The 16,543-nt window shown below is 48.6% G+C and overlaps 1 protein-coding gene across 2 annotated transcripts in view; it reads left to right on the top strand.

Annotated features, from left to right (window-relative positions):
- The window catches only part of LOC119389935 (death-associated protein kinase 1), a 98,821-nt gene that overhangs the window by 27,639 nt on the left and 54,639 nt on the right, over positions 1-16,543 (top strand). Inside the window, exon 1 of one of the 2 annotated variants that reach the window (XM_037657384.2) lies at positions 9,257-9,415. The exons of the other annotated variant lie outside the window; for it this stretch is intronic. Within the exon in view, the coding sequence (XP_037513312.1) occupies positions 9,272-9,415 (144 nt within the window). The 5' untranslated portion in view covers positions 9,257-9,271. Of the gene's footprint in view, positions 1-9,256; positions 9,416-16,543 lie in introns of those variants that run through there. 2 annotated transcript variants of the gene reach the window in all.

Genomic DNA, 16,543 nt, shown 5'->3' with positions numbered 1-16,543 from the left:
TACTCTGCCTGCAAGCGGGTTGGTTAAGTGCGCATTTCGGGCTGATTTTGCGCGAGCTCTCGATCGGCTTCGCTGGTCGCGAGATCGTCGTCCCCTCCGTGGAACGCCAAGGTTACGCGTGACTAGGCATTCGCCTCGCGTGTAACGAACTGTCCGCGCGCCGCTGCTTGCCGTGCATGCAGTCCCGCCTATGCACTGTGCGCAGCGACGAGCACAAAAGATACGCCCCCGTTACCCCCCTCCCCTCTCGTGTTCCGTGCGCGCAAGCTCACATACATGCATACTTACATACATACACCTACGTAGCCTGCATGAGGTCCGAGAAATGGCGCACTAAGTGTCCATTGTCTATCATTTATGAACCGTGCCGGAAAGCGCAACCTTCGCGATGCACAGGCGCCCATACTATTGAGAAAGGGAAACTATGCCCGAACCACCGCAGATGCCGGCCCAGTCGCCGTGTGTCGGGCGTGCGTGCTCACGAATGCGCAAGTCTGGGACACCGGCGTAGAATTTAGGCGATTTAGCCTTGCCGTCGTGATTCGTTTCGATCTCCCGTGGCTTGCGGCGAGTCAATATTCTACAATGTCGATAGGCGTGTGTGTGTGTGTGTGGTGTGTGTGTGTGTGTGTGTGTGTGTGTGTGTGTGTGTGTGTGTGTGTGTGTTTGTGTGTGTGTGTGTGAAAGAAAGAAAGAAAGAAAGAAAGAAAGAAAGAAAGAAAGAAAGAAAGAAAGAAAGAAAGAAAGAAAGAAAGAAAGAAAGAAAGAACGAAAGAAGAAAGAAAGAAAGAAAGAAAGAAAGAAAGAAAGAAAGAAAGAAAAAGTTCACGGTGAGAGTGTAACGTGATCACATTCACTGTGGCGAATTCGGTTTACGAGGGTCAGTATGGACGGGTCGCACGATGATTCGTGTTCGCGGCCGACCTCGTCAAACGGACCTACCGGAGTGCTGATGGTCGAAGTTCATCTCAATACTCCATAATAATCCTTTGAGGGACAATAAAGGACGATGAAGATTAAGCAATCAATCCGACAATCAATCAGTCAATCAATCACTCAGTCGTCTCGCCCACAGCATGGGGTTTCGTTAGCTCCGTGGCAATGTTCCAGTTGCGTGCGTTATACCGCGAGCACTCAACCTGACTTTCGCGATTAAGCTGTTCGCTCGACAGTTAGAACGTATCAAAATGTTAACAGCGCAAGAAAGAAGGCTATCGTTCTTGCGCTGTTAACATTTTGAAATGAATCCACACCAACTTGCCCAAGCGTCAACCCTTGCAATTGGAACGTAATTTGCACACCGCAAAATACAAGGGCAAACTGAAAGATGAAGAGAATTCGTGGACGTAGCGGGAGAATATGTGTAAGACCGTGGAAACTATCCCCTACATTTGGAGAGTTTTTGGGCTCCCGCGACAGCAGCCGCTCCGCTCTTGGAGCAAAATCGCTGAATGTGAAACAGGCTGCACTGTCAGTGGGTGTGTGTGCTTTATTAACGCATAAGAACCCTTCTCTTTTCACCTGGATTGAGTGAGCAAGCCAGTGGAATTATGGCACGTACGAGTGAAAACAGGTGGAGAGAAAGAGGACAGTCGTGTTTTTTTATTATTTTTTTTCCGAAATGGAAAGCGTATTACGGGCATCTCTTCTTCGCACACTTTTCCATTATCTATATTGAAAAATGGTTAATCGTCAATGTTTCACAATAATGGTCCGTGCAATTTCTTCTCGTAGTCACGGAATGATTGCGCCAAAATGAAACAGAAAAAAACCATCGCATGCAAGGTCCCCGTTCTAAATCAGCACGCCTCCACCTATCTCTTCGTTTTCGTTTTGTTTCTTGTTTAGTCTTTTCATTCGCGTATGGGAGCCAGAGCGAAGCCCTTCGCAATTACAACACATCGGCGGCTGCTGCATTCGCGGCCAACGGCCCTTGCATTCTCCCACCGCGAGGTGGTCACGGAATCGAGCATCGCGGTCACCGAAAGACTCCGGGAACCGAGATAAGGGGGCCCGCATCCAGTCTGTATTCTCTGCCTCCGCTATACGTCGCAAAAAAAAAAAAAAAATGTACACAAAGCTGCTCCAATTGCAACGTTTCGCTTTTTTCTTCTTGTCCCCGAAGAAGTCCGTAAGAAGCTCGCGATGCCAGCTCGCTTTTCGCGGAGACAAGTTACGCGTACTCTTCGACATTCTTTTTTTTTTCGCGAAGGTTGCGGAAAATAGCGCTGCCTCTTCCTTCTTAAAGAACCACTTCTCTTTGACATTTTACGTGCGCCCATTAACGCGTTTACACGTGAATCACGTGCAGCCATGCGTGGCTATCACCATAGGCGTGCGCACAAGGGGGGCAGGGGGGGCGCCTCCCCTAGTAACATAAGAGGGGGGGGGGCGCAAAATCTGCCCCATACATTGACCCCCCCCCCTAGTCACCTAAGAGGGGGGGGGTGGCGCCAAATCTGTACATTCACTTCGTACATTCACTTAGTAGGGGGGGTGGCGCTGCGACGAACCCCCCCCCCCCCCCCCCCCCGATGGGGAACCCTGCGCATGCCTATGGCTATCGCTGATTTGAGGTGTTCAGTTTTCTGGGTGCGAAGCCTCTCTCTCTCTCTCTCGGTCTCTCTTTCTCTCCCCTTGACTGAAGACGCCGCCCATCTTGGATCAACCTGTTTCGTCTGCTCTCAATATTACGTTAATTTCTCCTGCTCCTTCTTTTTCCGCTGCCATTTTGTCTTGAAGTGATGTTGAGTAGTAGGTGGTTGGCTATTTTGGAATACAAAAGAAGGAGGAAAGGAAAATTTTGCGGAAGGGAAACAAAATATTTGAGTCCTGAGCGAAGCAAACAGCAAACGACGAAGCCATGTAACTTAACAGAACGTGGCACAACAACATCGACGGTTATTCGGAAGCCAAATACCGCGGAGCACAGAACGTGTGAACGGGTGTGAGAATATTGAATGAATGAATGAATGAATGAATGAATGAATGAATGAATGAATGAATGAATGAATGAATGAATGAATGAATGAATGAATGAATGAATGAATGAATGAATGCGCGGTATTTGGCTTCCGAATCACCGTCGATGTTGTTGTGCTACATTCTGTTAACGTTACATGGCTTCGTCGTTTTCAACAGCTCAAAATTATCTCCGAAAATGTTTATCTTGCTCTCCTTTCGGTGTTTTTTTTATTGAAATGATGAAATAGGAGAGGTTGGTGCCATTATAGTGGCAACGGCTATTCCTTCTCTCTTAGAAGACAAAATATATAGTAAGAAAAATAATAAGGGCACAAAATGCAATACAGTAGAACACATTATATGAGAATACGCACAGCCGAACATCACATGGCAGTTCACATACGTCTAATAGGTTCATATGTTCACAAGTGTTGTATCACAAGTTCAAATGGGAAAAGTTAGTTCACATGTACACGTTCAAACTGAAATATTCTGTATTGCTTGACATACTCATGAAAACACACTGACACAAATGATTACACATAAAATCAAACGGACTATCACAAACATTACACATTTGCTTTAGTATGAAGGGAAAGTCGACATCGTGTGCTGTAGGTCAATATTTCCATAAAATATTAGATTCTTCGAGAAACTTCTTGAAGGTGACAAGCGCTCTTTTCTGAAGACTTGCCGTTGACCATGGACCTATAGTATTTTCTTCAATGTGAAAGGCCTTCTATCTAAAAGTAGTAGACTTGCCCGTAATACTTTTCGTTGTGATTCTTATTTTTTGCACTCGATAAGTAGATGATGTACATCTTCGTCAGGGTGTCTTTATCTCTCATTTTTCCCATTCTATCTCTTTCTTTTGTACGGCTGCAAAGTGTAAATGGCCTTCAAAGTCACTCGACCGCAGTCCCCGCCAATGCTTGTTAAGGACTGCTCCGCCACATCCTGTCAGCAGCTCTATATAACGCGGTGCATATGCGTCATCGGTCGCTCGAGGTTCAATTGCCATGGTCGCTTATGTGGACAGGCCAATACAGCCTTCGAATATTCATTTGATGGCTAGTTGGATGACATTGATGGTAAAAATACAGTGCGAACGTAGATGACAGTAAAAAAAAGATAGCAAGAAGGAAACGGCAACACACCGAGCACTTGACTTGCACGTTTCAAATTGTTCATGTATACATCGTTAATAATAATATTTGTTAGAGTTTCGCGTCCCAAACCAACGATGTGATTATGAGGGACGCCCTATAGTAAAGGGCTCCGGAAGTTACTATTGCCTGGGGTTCTTTACCGTGCACCTACATTTAATGATTTAAGGGCCTCTAGAATTTCGTCTCCATCGAAGTGCGGCCGCCGCGGCCGTAATTCGATCCCGCGACCTTCGGGTCAGCAGTCAAACGTCACAACCACTAGACCACCATGGCGAGTATGCCTGTATCTTTAATAATCGTCTGTTAACCATTTTACTTTTTTATGACGCATGCGTGTGCGGTATGTATGTGCTGTCCGCGTGTTTATGCGATCACTGTGGTTGTGTTTGCATGTGTATATGTTACGTGCTGTTTGGGCGTGCTGTTGCCACTGTCTGTACCATAATTATCACCCAGCCCACCCCGTGTCATTCTCTCATCCTGGATGTAGCATCTTGAGCTGTTCGTTAAAATCATCATTTCTTCCTCTCTCTCTCTCTCATTTGAGTGCGCGCTATTCCTTTTCCGTCACACATTGTAACGTTTTTCCTCAGCTTCGTACATCGTTAATACAGAAACAGCGCGAAAGACAAGAATTAACTATCAATAACCAACAAGTCCAAGCTACCTTTGTAAACTTCGTACATGGCTGTCTCTCGCATTCATAAGCGCCACGTTTCTGGTCGTTACGTCTCATTCATTTTCACAGAGCACAGCGAAACGTTTTTACATTTCTTTTTGGTCTATGTACAACCTCTATGTCTACTGTACGAAAAAAGGAAGGCGGAGGGGAAAGGGAGTGCACACGCCGCAATAAAATCAGGTTAATCGTGCGGTAAACGCTCAACAGAGAGGGCGCAAAAGGTCGGCTGTGACGTAAACGAAGTTCACAAACACAATGCCATTTTCTATTCAATTCGAAAATGTCACTGAGGTCTTCGTTACAGCGTGCCTAATTGTCGTGCGCCTTCCTATAGTTAATGATGGTCTTGCGGCTTTTGTCAGAATAGAAACGCGCTCTTTTGGGTTTCTCTCGTGTTTGTTTGTATTGCAATACACTTTGGGGTCGCCAGTAATGACGCTCTCTATACGCTACAGCTGCAAGCGTCGCGACCGCGTGCGCATGCAACATCGGCCGATGCTGTAGCTATGCAAACGACCCGCTTGCACGAGACGTCCATTGCGTTTGCTGCAGTTGTCATTAGTCCGTAGGCGAACACGCAATGGACTCACAGCAAAGTGAAAGAAGGACGGGCAACTCATTCGGCTGATACACATGTGGTTATGAATGGTGTATGTACGCCAGGGCATTCTTTTCCCGTTCTCTTGCGCGCGTCTGCGCGCCGCTGTGTAACTGCAAACCATTGTATACGCATTCGTCCTATGCTCCTTGTTTGGAGAGTGCCCGTTGTCCTACTTTCGCGCTCGCTCGTATCACTGTTGGTCTTTGCAGTGTCGGCGAAGAGACGTCGGGTGTGCAATAAAAGGGTTCCCCATCCGCGAGAGAGCGCGCGCGTGTGTGTACGCAGTCATATTTAGCCGTCATGGCGTCCGTTTTATAGTCCTCCACCTCCTGCAGACGAAAGAAGTGTATCTCTCAACTACCGGCCTGGATTCGCCTTCCTAATTTTACCGCGCCTTCTCTCGTTTAAATTGGCGTTAAGAATACCTTTTTTTTTTTTTGCGCTAGAAGCTTAACTTCGGTCTAGTTTAGATCTTCGCGAACGAACGTGCCGCGACAGCGCTTCCTCAGCGAGACGGCAGAGGGCATTGTACAGGCATCGCTCAGTTGTTTAACGCTCCCATTGGCGTCACTTCCTTGTGCCACGCCCCCTTCTTGCGCTTGCACCCGAGGAGGCAGTTATAGCATGTTATGGTTTGGTCAGGGTCTCTAGAGAGATGCGAAGGCGCTTATTTGAAGAGAGTTGATGGGCTGTGAATGGTGGTTGAAGGAAAGGTGTATATATAGTAGGGCGTGTGTGTGGCACAGCGCGCATTTGTTGCTCGCTGTGGTTTGTTTCCTTTCTTGAAAACAATGTCTTCGTGGACATTTTCTATTCACTCTCTCTGTAACGGTGCATGATGACTTTCACGATAATTTCTTGACCAACTTCAATTTGTCTCGAATAGAAACTTTCCTTATCTATAGTTACCGTATTTACTGCGACGCTATAGCACTCACTAAATGTCGGATCGTTGTTGGCTAACTGTTTACGTATGTCGGCTAATGTGGGATATCTGCTGTCATAAGAGCATTAATGTCTTCGCTCCATGTCAATCCAACGATTCATCTCTTTTGACATCACTCCGCGCTTACAGCGTTGAGGAGACAGAGTTCGTCCGTGGGGAGGATACTGATATTGTTAAAACTAAACTGATAAAGTAAACGAATGGAGAAAGTTTAATAATAATATCTCTGGTTTTACATGCTAAAACCACGATATGGTTATGAGGCGCGCCGTAGTGGTGGACTCAGGAGATTTCGAACATCTGGTGTTATATAACGTGCACTGATGTCGCACAGTACACGGGCCTCTAACATTTCGCCTCCGTCGAAATGCGAACGCCGCGGCCGGGATCGAACCCACGACCTTCGGGTCAGCAGCCGAGCACTGTAACCACTGTACCACCGAGGCGGACACGGAGAAAGTTTATCAACAGGATATGTATGCAGATCACGAACTCGATTCGTTCTCAGTTTCTTTTCCCCCACGTCTCTATGCTATATCTCGTCTCTCACGTTGCACTTCCCACGATTTTCCAGGAGCTCGGCGATGTACTTAAACGATACTAGCCGGCTCGCGGTACGTTGTATGTAGTATGGTATATAGACTTTCGAAACGAGCGTTCTCATGCGCTGGCATGGCGGTCGCCTTTTCGGTCGTGTGCCTCTCTCTCTCCTGCTCGTGTTTTGCTTCGTCCCTTTTGTTCTTTGTATTTGTACGGCGAAATAACGGCTTCACGCCCGGGTGCCCGACACAACGAGGAGGTGGCTCCCGCCCCATTGCCGCCGCGCACCGTTGCTCCCGTTGCTAGTTGTTGCCGCAACTGCTGGCATTGGTGCTTATGCGCGTAGTTCGCTTTTTGCAACACACGCCGTCGCGCGCGTTCTTCCTCTTCCAACGCGCCTGGCCGTAGCCGGCCTTGTCTTATCGCCGTGCATTTTTTACCACGCCTTCGCCTCCTCGCGGAGAGGATGCCCGCATCTTTGTATTGTTCGTGTTCTCTCTCTCTCTCTCTCATACACACGCACACACGCGCGCTCAAACACACACACACTTTGTTCACTGTCATAGCTGTTAAGCGGGGAGAGAAATGGTGGAGGAGGAATAACGCACCAGACTGTTTCATGTGCAGGAGGCGAAGAAGGCGTTTGAAGGCAGCCGCGGCCATTTCAAACGCCCCTGCGCTTCCCACTCGATTTCCTCGTGCGCAAAACGAAATGCAGCTCCTTACTCGCCGCTGGGACCACAGCGCGGAGTGCAGGCACCGCGGCCGTCTAGCGCGCGCATGTGCGGCGTTGCGTTGAAAGAAATGGCACCGTCTAGTACGTTCCCTGACGAGCCACCGCTGCGCGGTTCTCCAGTTCTCATTGCGTTTAATGCGTTCGTGTTTTAGTGTGCGGCAGTTATGTTTTTGCGTGTGTGCGTGCGCCCGGCATATGTGGTTCCCGTCCGAGTGAGGCGGGGCACGGCATGACTATACTGTTGTTGCTACTCCGCATGACGACGGCAAGCAGTCCGGATTGGGCCCCTCAGGAGGCGAGCGAAATGACAGCCGAGTAGGCAAGCAGCGGCGGCGGTGTTTCCTTTTCGGTCATCGGCGGCACTCCCGCACGCGACGCGCATCTTGACTGATGACGTGCGTCTTCCGGCCTGACGCTTCGTCTCGCCAGCAGATTTTCGTGCGGACTTTGTGCGCGCGTTGTGCGTGATTATTGTGGTGTGGCGTGCGACATCGCCTTCTATGGCTTGTGAGCGAGTCGCTGCTGAAAACGAACATCGACTCTGCGAAGCTGGATACGCCCTCGAAGAACTTGCGTGTGCGCTGTGGTTGTGACGGCATAGTGTGCTTTTGTGTTTCTGCCATTCGTGCGCTAGAGAGACCCCGCTGATTGAGAAAGGTAACGGGGTCGAGACCCGGCAGACTTATTAGGCCAGTGAAGCGTTGAATAGGGCCATGGACTGCTAAGAAGAAGAAACAAAAAAAAAAAACGAGAGGAAGACAGGAACGGAGAAGAGGCGGCTAGCCGGTATCTGCGGCATCCCAAGTCTAGACGAAGCCTCATCTCTGAGTTGAGGAAGTTGCCCGATGAGCTTTAGGTCTCGGAAGATTCTCCAGATTTCTTTCGGTCTATTTTCGTAGTCGTGGCTATGATTAGCCGCTGTAATGATCATCCGGAAAAATATAGGCGCGAGCTCGCCAAATTGAGACCTCGCGTGCAGCATTCCGCCTTCTAAAATAAACGAGGTCCGTCTCTTATCTTTTCTTTCTTTCTCTTTTTAAGCAAAGAACTTTGAGGCGAGTGAGTATGGTGTGAGAATGACCTCCTAGTCACTTGTGAGAACGACCGAGAAATTTGCCTTTCCTGCAATTTCCGGTTTAAAGACGACAGATCACGAATAGTCATTTCTTGATCTGATCTACATGTTTCTTTCTTTTTCTTGCGACAGCGACCAGTAGATATTTCCTCCTTTAGTTTTGCTGAAGACTCCCCATACTGACGTTTTAATGCTTCGCCGCAGTTTTTAGCATCTGTAGTGTCTCTCATTAGGTGCTGATCGATTTGAATTGCAACGTCGCCGAATCGACGATTCATCCTGCACGCAGTGTTTTTTCGCAGAACCGTCACCGACGATGCGACTCAATCCTACAGCGAAAAGCGCTAAGTGCGCATGCGCGTGACACTGCGAACACCGATCACCGGCACGTGTGCATCGCTAATTAATCGACACGCAGAGGAATGGGTCGCTATCAGTCTGCGGCATTTCCGATGACTTTCTACCGCTATACCCTCTATTTGGACTTTGCTCCGACGGGGATCGCTTCGTAGGTGGAGCGCGCGCGCGAAGGCGTTGACGACGTGCTGTACGGGGAACATGTTCGGTGTGCGCGCAGACCAAGATTGGGTCGGCTTGGACGACGCGCCAGCGACGGACTCATCCGGGACTGTGCCGACATGGCGCGAAAACATGACCGCCGCCATGTGTGCTATTCCATTGCCGAGCTTCCCGTTCTCATACGTAAGTAAAAGCGCCGGAATCTGAGGCTTGATTAGCAACGTGGGTGTGTGTTTTGTAGGTGCTGTTTCCTCCTGAACTGAAACAACGCAGGAAATTATAGAAACGGCCGAGCCGGCTAAACGAAAGGACAGAGCACGGTCCTTTCTTTTGGCCGGTTTGGCCGTTTCTTCATTTTCCTGCGCTGTTTCAGTTGAGAAACAAGACAACCTGCTCAATCTTCGACATTAGTTGTTTCTTTCATTGCTCTGCCGCCCACGATCGTGTGTAGTACACCCAAAATCGTGAGTGTCTGATTGACCCTTGCTTTCGCGAATAGTTGGGACTTAACATTCGTGTGAAAATGGGCCCCGCAACCGGGTTTACGAAGCTTTTCCTTCATAAGGGTTGTCGGCTATTAGCCAGCCGCCTTCGATACTAACATGTCTGATACCGTGGTATGCGTACTACGAGTGGTATTAACTCAAGAACGCTCAGTCGCGGTTGTATAGTCGGTACGGTGCTCAGCTGCTGACCTGAAGGTCGCGGCTTCAATCCCGGTTGCATTTCGACGGAGGCGAAATTGAGGCCCGTGTACTGTTCGATCTCACTGCACTTTAAAGAACACTTGGCCTAAATTTCCAAAACCCTCGGCTACGGCGTGCCTTATGATCATATCGTGGTTTTGGCACGCAAAATCCCAGATATTGTTTCTAACGCAAGAATTTTTTTTCTGTGAACCCACGATCCTGGGCCCTGTGCTGAGAAAACACTGCAAAGTGCTTAGTAAGAACAGGCACTTATAACAAATTGCGGTGGCCGACGCAATATTAGCGAAGGGGGCCGGCCATTGACGAAAAGCTCTTGAAATTATATGTTTGCGATTATAAAACTCACGAAGTAAGCTGATGCGCTGATCACGAAGTTTTTATGATCGCCGTCGAAAAGCATGCGTTACCCTAAAGTGACTGCATGATGGACATGTTCCCACGATTCAGCGTGTCTTGCGGCGCGCTGTTGCTTTTGTGCGAGGTAACGCCCGTGATTTCTTACCACGTTCTTTCGTGTTTTGGCACAACATGACGCTTTATTCCACAAAGCTGGATTTCGTTCACTTTTTTCCTTTTGTTTTTACTGTCGCATACTAACGTATAGGTCACCTCCGTCCATTTCGACGTTTATGCCGACGTTTCGATCGTTTCAAGCTGACGAGAATAATCGCGCGCGTCTGACACAACCAGCGATATTTTGCTCAACGCAAGCTCGTTATGTACCACACCACTGGGATGTAAGTACACGTGTATATGTCAACGTATAAGAAAGAAGCCCACTGTCATAGACACACCCCGTTATCCTATGTACGGACACAGTGACCGATTCGGGTATGTAACGAGATACGCAGTGTGCGGCGGACCGTTTAAGTTTTACGCCGCACAAGTGGAAGAAAGGGGAGGGGGGGGGGGGCTGATGTGCGGTCCACATCGTGCACGATGCAGGAGCCGGCATAAAAACAGACCGTGAATCTTTCCCCCCGAGACGTCTCGCGCGTGACTCGCCTGCCGCATCACTCGCAGTTCCGTTCGGCTCGATCCGAAGCCGGATCCACAGCCGCATAATGTCGAGACCGACCGACCGACCGACCGAAAGCAGGTGGCTGCCATAAGTAGCATATATGCATCTCTTCCAGTGAGCTTGGCGCTATTAGACCGTGAGCCCTCTTGTATACATGGCTGCTCTATATGCGGCCTGTCGAATGATGGAAAACGTGCTTCTCCTTGTTTCACAGCGGACCTTATATTTAGTTGCGGTCTATGGGGACCGACCTCCGCACGATGAACGTCGCCGTGGGCTTTGACCGGCCGGGTGGTGCACGACCGTAGCGTTATGTGGCACAGGGTCGCGTATTTAACCGCGCCGTTTTTAGTGCATGAAGAGGAGTTATTGTATGACGGACGGCTTGGGGGGCCCGAAAGACAGCTACGAGAAAGGCTGCAGCCAAAGCAAGCAAACAATGTAAACAGCTCCAGTTAGATCAACAAATTCAGCCCGGCACGCATGGCCTCACCTATGACACAGCTATAAATGTTTGCTCTGACCTCTGTTTAAAGGTTATCGTAAGACATCCGTAACCTTAAGCCAAAAATAACACGAACGAAAAGAACTAAAGTGATTTTCGCGATATTATTCCGTGCTATAAAGGGTCAGCGTTATGTTAATAATCGGACGGCTTGGTTAGTCAATAACCAAGCCGCCCGATGCCAACAGACCCGCGACGCAGCAGAGACTTGGTCTTTCTGTTCCGACGTGGGAGCGGCCCGCTACGTGTTATATAGAGCGCGTTCCGAGGGACCTTACTAAAGTTTTTCCATCCATCCATCGACCAGCAAAGAAAGGCAGCAAGAGAACGAAGCATTCATTCATTCATTCATTCATTCATTCATTCATTCATTCATTCATTCATTCATTCATTCATTCATTCATTCATTCATTCATTCTAGGTATATGAATTATATTTACCCATAACGTACGCTTACAAACGCTTTTTTACCAGTGTAGTAGTTTTGTTGACCCTCATTTCAATAAATCAGATGACACTGAGTATGACACAACTGAACGTTAGAATAATTGTCAACAGGGAGCACGTGCCTACGCGTAATCGCGCAATGGCGTAGCAGAAGAGGGGGGGGGGGGGGAATTGGTTGGTGGATACATCCCCATCCCCCCCAAATTTTTTGGTTTTGCATGTTCATATACATACACGCACGAACATACATAAAGGGTAATTATACCCCCCCCCCCTCTCCCCGCCGAGAAAAACTGGTACGCCCCTGTCATCGCCGGCCGCCATTTTATATAGGTATACTTGGTGGAACAGTGTGTAGCGCGTAATTGCAGTCCCCAAGTTTTTGGTTGAGCAGAGTCCTTCAGTCATAACCATTATGAATTTCTGCCTCGATATCGGCTCATGCTACGGTATACCAGTCCGCGAGTGTAACGGAACATTGTGCAACTACAGAAATAACAGGGTGCTTTGCTTCGATCCGTCGTCGCCAATCGCCAGCACTGAAAGTGCTCAGAATTGTAAGTCCAGGCTGATCTATTCGCATTAGTAAGCGCTACAAAAAAAGTCACAGTTTCGCCGCAAGGGCGAAGAAATGAATGCGATAGCAAGAAATCGAAATGTCACACGAAGAACCAGAACCAGCGATACTTGCAGCGTGCCGCTGAAGCACAAAGAAGGACGCCCTAAATGAACGTATAGGCATGCACAGGGCAAGCGTGAATTAAAAACTGTCACAGTTGTTACGCCTATGTGCTTGAGCAACACGCTGCAAGTGTCGACAATGGAGAATCAGACGCTTGCTTGCTTGTTTGCCTGCTTGCTTGACCCTTAATTCTTGGCTCTTACCCACTACGGGGGGATTGGCCATGAAACCGGCGGTTAATATAAGTGGGGAAACTTAGAATTTAGAGGCTCTTAGATATTTCTTCTTCTTTTAAACTACGGCGCGTGGAGTGACCCTCTGCGTCTCCAACCACAGGGGGCGTCTGATGCAAGGTGTGCCTAGAGTTACTGTATATGCTACCTTTAGGTAGCAGAGTTGCGCATCTGTCTTCCAACGCCGCTAGCAACCATGCATTGCGGAGAAGCTGCCGCTTGGGCCAATTTTTTTATTTCTCGACGCCGCCGCTGCAGCGAACTGAATTAACATTAGCCATCGACAGCCAATGTTTATCGCCGGTCTTCGACACGCCAGACAGGTTAATCGGCGACACAGTAGGCATGTCGCCTACAAAAACGAAGTGCGACTTCACCGCATAGCTGTGGTTGCTAGCCGGACCTATGCGCTACTCTGCTACCTAAAGGTAGCATATACAGTGACTCTAGGTGTGCCCGGTGTTCTTTCTTTTTTTTTTCCTTCCACATCCCGAGTGGGTACAGAAAATGGCCACTTTGTCGTGCGCGTCTCAAGGGCAGTATTCGAAATGAAAGAAAATTAGGAGCGCTGCGTCTGCAAGTGTGGACAATGGAGAATCAGACGCTCTCAGATATTTCTTCTTCTTTTAAACTGTGGCGCGTGGAGTTACCCCCTGCGTCTCCAGCCACACGGGGGCGTCTGATGCAAGGTGTTCCCGGTGTTTTTTGTTTTTTTTTTTCATTCCACATCACGAGTGGGTACAGAAAAGGGCCACTTTGTCGTGCGCGACTCAAGGGCAGTTTTCAAATTGAAAGAAAATTAGGAGCGTTGCGTGATAGAAAACACGCTTACGCTCCTCCGAGATTTGCTTACCACCAACGGTACATGGTGTATATAAATAGCTCGCCGTTATTTCGCCGGCGCATACATGGCGTGTGGCTGAGTTGTCTAACGCAGCGCGCTGGGGAGCGAGGGGTTGCTGGTTCGAATGCGCGGTCGGGTACTTCCGAATTTTTTTTCTGCTTTAGTTTTCTTTGTGCCTTTCATATATATATATACATATGCATATCCGGGACATAAAGCGTCGACAGACGGCGACGGCAAAAATCAGCCGAGAGTGTCCATATGATTGCTATCGCAATAATAAAACCATGGATCTACAGGTATTTCACCACACTTCCACACATAGCTCGACTGAATACCGTCTGGTTGGGTAAAGGCATCGTTCATGAGCAGGTCATTGACCAACGTCAAAATAAAACAAAGTGACGTTTTGGGGTCCGTACAGATCCAGATATGTCGCTTTATTTCGTTTTGACGTTGGTCAGTGACCTGTTTATTTAAAAAAATATTCAGGCTGAAAGAGGAAAAAAGATGGGTTGATGTGAAATGCTGTTAATTTGATTAACCTTCCTATTTGCTCTAAAAAAAAGCGCCGCTTCATAGTTTGGCCTTTCGCGGGTGACGTGTCAACCAGCAGACCCCCACCCCCCCAACTCTTTAGTCAATCACTGCGTCCGTATTCTGAAACACCGCTGTCCATTTACGAGTATTTACGCAACCGATCGGAGAACTATGGTGTAACAGCAGGGATATCTCGTCCACGACATGACTGACATCGCGCGCTCGTTTGCACGGTGCTGTCCCCCGACAGCTGTTGCACGTAACTGCACGGCGAGTCACTTAAGTAGCGTACACGAAAGCAGATAACAAGCACGGTATATTGCATGCAATTGCATCACCCGGACACCGCCGTCGCGTACAGCAATGTACACTACGAGTAATTGCATCGCCTTAAGTGCGGGCGCGCTGCCGGGCGGCAGTTTGAATTTCTGCCACAGCTTCCTCAATCTATACACTCGCGTGAGACAAGTCTGAAATAGCCGGGTCTTGTATAAAAGTACGGCACTGGCTATTCGAGTCACGACTCGGTCTGGCCCGTCTACTTATGTGAACGTGGGTAGTGGCGCTCTCCAACGAGGATGTAGAATAGTAGTACGCGTAAGCGGCCCACCCTCGCAGGTCTCCACGCGTGTGTTCCCGTTGGGAAATTGCGGCGCACGCGACTAATGGTGCGGAGCGATGGTTGCTTAATGTGGAAGTGCCGCAACGCCTGTCACGGAAGGACATTCTTCCTCCGTTATAGGAACGCCGGGCTACATGGACGTCGTTAAGTAAAGCGAAAAAAAAATCGGTAAAGTGGCTGTAGTAAAGTTAACCCAGACACGGTCCATATATGTGATCGAAAGTGTGTTGCAACTTCCAGTTGCGTGACGCATGGTTATACGAACGATCGCACGGTGCTTGGAGCGCTTCGTGGAGAGTCATATTGTCGTTGTAGTAAGCCGCAATATGTCCCTCTCTCTTTCAAGGCAGCGTTATACTGCCGTTATGGTGTTACGGTCCTGAAGTCTTCGTGTTCAAAGTTGTGTTGGTTTAGTAGTCAAAATAAAGCTGCTTAAACATCGGTCGTCTAACGAATGTCGCAAGCTTATCGGGAGATGTGTATTCATTGCCTTTTTGCGTGTCATTATCTTAAGTGGCACTCTCCGTTTCTTGTGTCCGTGCGCTCTACGCATTTTCGTGTTTTTGCAGGCATTTTTCTGTTAATTCGCAGCCTTACGTTCTGAATGACAAAGAAAGGTGTGCATGTGTGCGATACAGGGGCGTAGCCAAGGGGGGAGATGGGGGGTTCATCCCCCCCCCCCCGTAACATTTCAATTTTGCTTGCGTATATATACACGCACACATACAAGCGCACGCACAAGCATACATAAAGCATGGTTGAACCCCCCCTACCCACCTCGAAAAAAACTTCTGGCTAAAGATTCGACTGTTAAACCGACATCGCGCGGCTACTCTCGGTGATAGGTGGGCGATATCCAATAGTTGAACTTGCTTATCGAGGCTGGTTCGCACTGAGTTATTATCGCAACTGCGTCAAGATGAGAGATAATAAAGCAGTATTAAATTTTTTTTTCTCCGGTTATCTTCTGTTTGGTCAGGTTTCTTTTCATTCACCATTATTGTTGCTCTTCGTCATTAGCTGACGCGACGCCGTTCTCGCACTATATTTCATCGGTATTGTTCACATGTGCGGCGCGAGTGATAAGAAACAAAAATAAATGGTGGAAATGAATACCGTATGAAATATACCGTACATCAGGCAATAATACATTCGCGTGGCCAAGTTTTGCGATAAAGCTTTTTTTTGGCCTTCACTCATGACGAGCTTAAGAATTTTCACACACAAAACAGTGAACACGGGCAATTCGGGGCGCGTTTACTGACCCTGCAGAAACAACAAAGAGCTTATACGACGCTTCAACTGCCATGCGCTGCTATGCACAACGAATTCAAGGGGCATTGACCATCGTGATTACAGGGCGCGTACGTGGTATACGGGCATTATGGTAAGAAGCTGCGTTCGTTCTTTGCTGGGTTTCGGCGCAGCCCCCCGTCAATTTGGAGGCACCGCTTCTGCGCCATATCATGTCACCCCATTTTTTATGCTTGCTGTCTGCTCATTTCTCTGGAAGGTGTCCTCACGTAAGACTGCGGAGTTTCCCGCATTCCAGCTGCGACGTTCGCTGAGCGACAACGTTAGCGTGGTCGCCGGCGGCGGGCATTTTCCACAGCGCACACCCTGAAAGCGAAGCCACGCGCCGTCGCCTGGGTGGTCGAAAGCTGTCGACGTGTGTGTCTACTGTAGCCGCGTATGCATGTGGCAGCG

This window comes from Rhipicephalus sanguineus, chromosome 4, assembly GCF_013339695.2.
Source record: "Rhipicephalus sanguineus isolate Rsan-2018 chromosome 4, BIME_Rsan_1.4, whole genome shotgun sequence".
Lineage (NCBI taxonomy): Eukaryota > Metazoa > Arthropoda > Arachnida > Ixodida > Ixodidae > Rhipicephalus > Rhipicephalus sanguineus.
This window is presented reverse-complemented; position numbering and strand designations above follow the sequence as displayed.